The sequence below is a fragment of the Protobothrops mucrosquamatus genome, unplaced genomic scaffold (genome assembly GCF_001527695.2).
Source record: "Protobothrops mucrosquamatus isolate PMUCROS unplaced genomic scaffold, P.Mucros_1.0 scaffold1465, whole genome shotgun sequence".
NCBI classification, from domain to species: domain Eukaryota; kingdom Metazoa; phylum Chordata; class Lepidosauria; order Squamata; family Viperidae; genus Protobothrops; species Protobothrops mucrosquamatus.
Window position 1 is genome coordinate 376261 of NW_015387643.1, and position 6413 is coordinate 382673.

General features: G+C 42.0%; 1 protein-coding gene across 1 annotated transcript in view; it reads right to left on the bottom strand.

The window, feature by feature from the left end:
* Nucleotides 1-3021: 3021 nt before the first annotated feature.
* Nucleotides 3022-6413, bottom strand: part of SCD (stearoyl-CoA desaturase) — an 18558-nt gene continuing 15166 nt past the window's right edge. Inside the window, exon 7 of the mRNA XM_015822110.1 lies at nt 3022-3255. Within this exon, the coding sequence (XP_015677596.1) occupies nt 3056-3255 (200 nt within the window). The 3' untranslated portion in view covers nt 3022-3055. The remainder of the gene's footprint in view (nt 3256-6413) is intronic.

A 6413-nucleotide genomic window follows, 5' to 3' on the forward strand; every position in this document is an offset into this window, starting at 1 on the left:
TTATATAAAATAACCTCCAATAAAAGCTTTACCTTTATCCCAAACCTATTCTTACATCAGTACCTTTACCTTAATTATTTTTAAAAAAATTGTTTTCTTTTTACAAGCCTCCACTATTGCTTCTACTAGTGCAGGTAATCAATCCATCACAAAGCTGAAAGTTTTAAAAAATCAGTATGTGTAACACCTGGTTCAGTATCATCCCTTTCAGTTCCCTGTTGACTCAACCTTCTCATGAGGTTTCTATTTAGTCTTCTCTGACATCTACTGTATATTTGACTCTCCTCTGATTCCTCTTTGATTTTTTCTAGAAATTTCCTCACCTTCTGGATAGAATTTAGTCATAACCTCTTTTGTTTGAAAGTAAAAACCACTCTTAGTTCTCATCAGGATCCTTTTCTGCTTCAATCTCAGTCGAGATTTTTCTCTTATGTAAAATTCTAATAGGAATTTTTAAAGAATCGTATCTTTATTATTTATCTTCAATCTTGTATTGAAATATTGCTGAAGAACTTGATCCCATATCTTCTTCCTGACAAAGTCCACCGTGGAGCATCTCTTGTTCTTGCAAATTTACATATTTCATCCATTTCTGCATCAGTATCTTCCTCTTCCCAATCCAAATTTCTTTCCAAGGCTTTAATGATCTTTTCTCTAGCTTCTTCATCATAATCCTCTGGGCTTGCTCTAAATCTCAAATAAAATTCCTTCTCTCTCAATTCCAATTGAACTAGATTATTTATCTTTCCAGATATTTCTTCTACAGAGGTTTTCATTTTATTAACTTATTTAATCGCCTCTTTCATCTTTATAAGTCTTTCATCCATTTTTCCCCACAAAAGCCATAATAGAAGATTCTGGTGAGGATTTATGGTAAACTGGATGTCCCTGAAGGACTGGGGACAGCAATGCAGCAAAAACCTGCAACCAGATCAATAGAGATCAGCAGACACAGTTTTTCCGGATGAGATCTTGGGCTTACACTCTGACAGTTTCTCCTTTTCAGTAGATTACAGGAACTGAGGTTTTAGTTGTTGGCTCATGAGGGATTTCAACTACAGCCGTAATTGTAGCCAACTGTACAGTGTCTCGTTTCTTAACCACTTTGGGATATAATTAATTTAAAGCTAAAGAGAGACTTTCTAAGCAGCAAGATAAGATTCCATTTGGTGAGTTACAATTCTTTCCAGATTACAAAGAAATAAAGAAGAAGAAAATATTTTAAGAACTTATATTTTTGATAAAAAGCTTAATAAGTAGTCGATGTAAAAAAGTTTAAAACAAAGAAAGGGGACATTTATTTTGAAAGATTATTTTTGGGTGAAAGTGCTTTTGAACAAATTGGAATTAAATTAGACAAATGAACCAGACCTTCATGGGAATGTTTTTTGTTTATTATTAACGAGTGCAGACAATTGGCGAATTTTACAAAACAAAAAGATAAAGGTAATATGAGCCAGGCTGTGATGCTGATTGTAACTATGATGATATTGATTGTGATGCTGACTGTAACTATGGAGTGCCATTAGAGATGAAAATATTAAAGGCACAGGAAGACAAAAGAGAAAGAAAAGGAGAAGCTTGCCTTTTCGTTTCCCCTTGTTTAAGACACTTTCCTTTTTGGATTATAATATTATAATGACAACCAGAAAAGTGGTGAGAATGGAGGGGAGGAGAGCGTTGCTAGAGCTACCTATGGGGAAAAGAATCACAGCAGATTTGGTTCAGAAAATGGTCCAGGAATTGAGAAATAAATTAGCTGAATCACTTGATACTAAACTGACTAAATCACTTGAGAACAGAAATGACCTACTACTACATATATCAGCAAGCATGCAACATACAATTCATTCTTTTGCACATAAAAAAAGCTTCAGCTACAAAAAAAAAACCTCCTTTAGTGCATACATCTTTTTAAATCTTTGAGCATGTCCTTAATCAGATACACTTCACTGCTATAGAGTGATCAGCATCTTTACATAACTTCCCCATCTTGCCATCTCAAGAATCCTGCAGACAAGCCTTGTTAAGGACCAGCAGCAATGACAGGAGAATATGGAGGAAGGGAGCTCCAATTGCCTAGCACCAACTAAAAATATCAACCACTACTACGAGACTGATCTGTAAAATTACGCATTGTCTCATATAAAATGATCTTATCTTCTGCCTTCCCATTTCGGTATATACATTTTCTCATTTTCTCATAGTTTTCAAAACTGCTAACTAGAAGTCCAACTTCTATTTTTCTACCAGAAAAAGAAGAGAGCTTCAACAGCACCAGAGCTAAGGAGAAGGTAAATGACTATAAGCCAGTCATGAGTTGTTACTCATTCTAAGAAAGAAGGTTTCTACTTTGGTACCAATCCGTCCTTTCAATCCTCCTAAATCCTCTTCCAACCGAGAACACAGAACTGGGATGTTTTATCAGTTGCTAAGGAGGGAGAGAGAGAGACAGAAAACAGAGAAGAAAGAAACTTTTGCAGAGAAGGAGTGGGAAAGACATAGAAAAGCAGCCTCCAAGGTCGGTTGGGGGGGGGAGGGGGAAGGTTGTTTCAAAAGACAATACTGGAATGAGTTAGTTACCCATTTAAGCATCCTGAACACATTGCTTGGTAGTTACACGTGGCTGTGCAAAGCATTTGAAAGGGGGCTTTGAAAAAATGAGTGAATGATTCACCCTCAAAGCATGAAGTACGGTAGCTATCATGTCCAGACAGTTTAGTTTGGCTGTTCTGAGGGACAAACTTGACTGTTCACATTTTATGTATGCGCAGAAAGCCCATCTCATTCGACTGTCAGCCAGGCAAAGCAGCTGTGTATACACACACACACACCTGAGCACAAGAACCAGGAAAAGCCTTCAAAACAGCAGCACCTGGCCTGAAATTTCAGAGGGGATACAGCTGCTTTAAATGTTTCACTTGTGCCAATGCACCTTGCAAAGCCCCCTCCCGTTTCATGCTTTGCACAGTCCTAAATAGCTAGTAAACAGATCAAATATACGACTAGGTTGTTGGAAAAAAGGAGAAAAGAGAGGTCAGGGGAAACCAATTTTTCAGCCAGTCTTGTGGCTTCCATCACCAGTCCGAATTTTTCGAGCCAAGATGGTGTCCTTGGCCACTTTCTTGCAGTCACTGGCCAATCCAAGAAAGCACATAAGGTCAATAAAACTCGTAGTGACATTCCACCGCCAGCCATATTCACTTGTTGAGTAATCAAAGGGGAAAGTATGATGATAATTATGGAAGCCTTCCCCTAAAAAGAGAGAGAGAGAGATAAACAAGAAGAAAATGGTGAGAAACAAAGCCCATTTTCCCCTCCTTTCCCTAGGGGTAGCCTTTGGGAAGTAGCCGACTCTCTTTAGTGTTCCCATTCTTGGGACACAGGAAATGCGTTTATCTAAAACTGGAACATATTACAGCTTCCTGCATTGTGGTCCTTTATTTTATATTATTTATCCACAACATTTACTAGCCCCTCTTCATGATAAAATGCTGCTAAAGCCGGTGTGTGTGTGTGTGTTACATGGTTTACATCAGTGGTTCTCAACCTTTTTAATGCCGCGACCCCCAACCGGTCGTAAGTCGAGGACTAAACCGGTCATAAGTCGAGGACTAAACCGGTCGTAAGTCGAGGACTACCCAACCGGTCATAAGTTGAGGACTTTCCCTGCCCGGGAGCGCCGCACATGCGTGGTTCTGCCCCCTGCGCCAGCCGAGGCGTAGCTGGCAAGCGGCAGAGACGGAGCAGGCCGACCACCAGCTGGCCCAGCTCAAGGGAGGTAAGGCACCCGCCGGAAAAGGGGGAAAAAATGGCGGACAGCCTTGCTTGGCGACCCATAGGTTGAGAACCGCTGGTTTACATAAACCATATAAAAGAAAAGCAAAACAAAAGATGACAACAACCACACTACCAACTCATCCAAAACCCTGGGTGGGGCAAGGAAGATGGCGGTTTGTGTGAAGAGCTTACACCTCTGAGCAGGGAGGGAGTTTTTGCAATTTGAAAAATATTTCTCTTGTTTTCCTCGCAAGGAAGCAAACCCAAGGCAGCACCACCAAGAGGGCAGTGCTGAGATGGGAGCCAAGGGTTTTCTGATCTCCTTGTCACCATCTTGTGGCCTTCCTGAGATTTGCACCAGTGATCTGGTAGCCCTTTCCAGATCAGCGCTGGGTTTTACAGATCAGTTCAAGGACTTTGTGCTTGGCTTGGTAGCATATTCAAATTCCCTATTCTTCACTGTGTAGTAGTGGATACCCTTCTACTGCTGCATCTATTGTTGCCTTACTGCCACCATTAACTTTAACTAACTTTAATGAAGCATTAACGCAGATTTAAACAGCTCATATTTTATGCATAGCACCACAGCGCTAACTGGGTTAGACATGATTCATTTTCAGTCAGTTTTAAGTGGTGATTTACTATTGGAATAATGATTAGAACATAGAATCATAGGGCTGGAAGAGACCATCCTGGCCAAAGGTTAGTCCAGCCTATTCTTGAAAACTCCAGTGATTGACCACCCACAACTCCAGGAGGCAAGCTGTTCCACTGGTTAATTGTTCTGTCAGAAAATTTCTCCTTATTTCTAGATTGGATTTCTCTTTAGCAATCTTCCACCCATTACTTCTTGTCCTGCCCTCGTTGAAAGCAAGACTTCCATTGCTAGATTTACACGTTCACAACAAAACTTTGATAGGAAGTCTATGTTTCTTTCTTTTTTAAAAAAAATACAACCTTAGGAAACCTCTAGCCCAGGGGTAGGCAACCTTGGCTCTTTTATGACTCGTGGACTTCAACTCCCAGAATTCCTGAGCCAGCCATGCTGAGGGGAAAGGGAGAGGTTTCCATGCTGAGCCATGCTGGCTCAGGAATTCTGGGAGTTGAAGTCCACGAGTCATAAAAGAGCTAAGGTTGCCTACCCCTGTTCTAGCCCATAAATCTTCCTTTCCTTTGTTTTCCAGGGGCAAACTCCCCATTCCCCAACCCCAGATAAGTAACTGATGGTGGGGCAGGGAAGTGCTGTTATCTGAAAGCTTTCTAAAAGCCTCTATTTCTAGCAGTGGAGGCTGTTTTACAACCCAATTCCCCCAGTGGTTGTTGGGCCTGGATGTTACTGAGAAAAAAAGGAGCTATGTCTACCTTCTTTGGAAAACATCTCACATCACCCAAGGATCATGGTGGCACCAAAGACTGCTTGAAGGCCAGTTGCTGCACACCAGAAGGGAATTTTCAAAGGGGATGAGAGAGAGGAAAAGAGCTCTTGCTATGTTACCATCCCTGCTCTTCCCAATGCTTGAGAAAAAAAATTCCTGTCCAGTATTTTATTTTGGGTGGGGCAAAACCAATGTCTTAAATCTAGATAAGCTTTCTAAGACTCTCCTTTTAGCTTTTATAACCACCCCAACTTGAATGGGACCCATTTTTCTTGTTTCTTGCTGGAACACACTTAACCTACTTAAATCACTCATTTCACCATAGAAGCCAACCTGCTTGACTTCTGCCTTTTCCAAGGACGTGAAGTCCCGTGGCCAAGGCAAAATGCTGAACAGGAATGACTTGAAAAGGCTGTAAACGGAACAGCTGATCTTCTCCAAATTGTCATCCACCCATCCATCATATTAAAATAGGACTTTAATATATCCTCCACTGGAAGGATTCAGTTCTTTATTTCCAAGAACTGGGGGGGGGGGGGACATAATCTTTCTCTTGGTTCCTTTGGAAAAAGACTCTGCAGGTAAAAAATAGCCCTTGGCCACAATGGAGGGTCTTTTAAAAGCCCGCCACTACATGAGGAGAGAGAGGCTGAACTATCCAAGCAAGCAGGGAAAGGATTAGGTCAGTGGTGGCGAACCTATGGCACGCGTGCCAGAGGTGGCACTCAGAGCCCTCTATGGGCACACGCGCCATGCCCCGGAGATGGTAACCGTCCCTCTTCAATCAGCTGCCCACTAACTCGCCGAGGTCCCACATGGCCAGATGTATCTCAGCACCCATGCACTCGCTGGCCTGTGTGCAGGAGCTGATGGTGTCAGGCAGCAGCTGCCGCGGCCCCTGCCTCACCTTGCCCTGTGACAATGGCACCCCCGCCCTGCCTTGCCTCACCCCGCAGGACGAGCCTCCTGCCCACCGCCCCACCTGCCAGAGACCCACTGGATCTCCCCAAACCCTGCGCGGCCCCCACAGATGTCCCTCCCCACGAGCAACATTATTATTATTATTATTATTATTATTTATTGAATTTATATCCCGCCCTTCTCCTTGCGGACTCAGGGCGGCTGACAATCAATTTAAAAATACACCAAAAACAATTACAAAATTTAAAATTAGTTAAAAAGAAATATTTAAATGTTGTCTAATTAAAATATGATTAAAACCCCTCTAAAAATTACCCTAGGCCAGTCCCGCTTGTT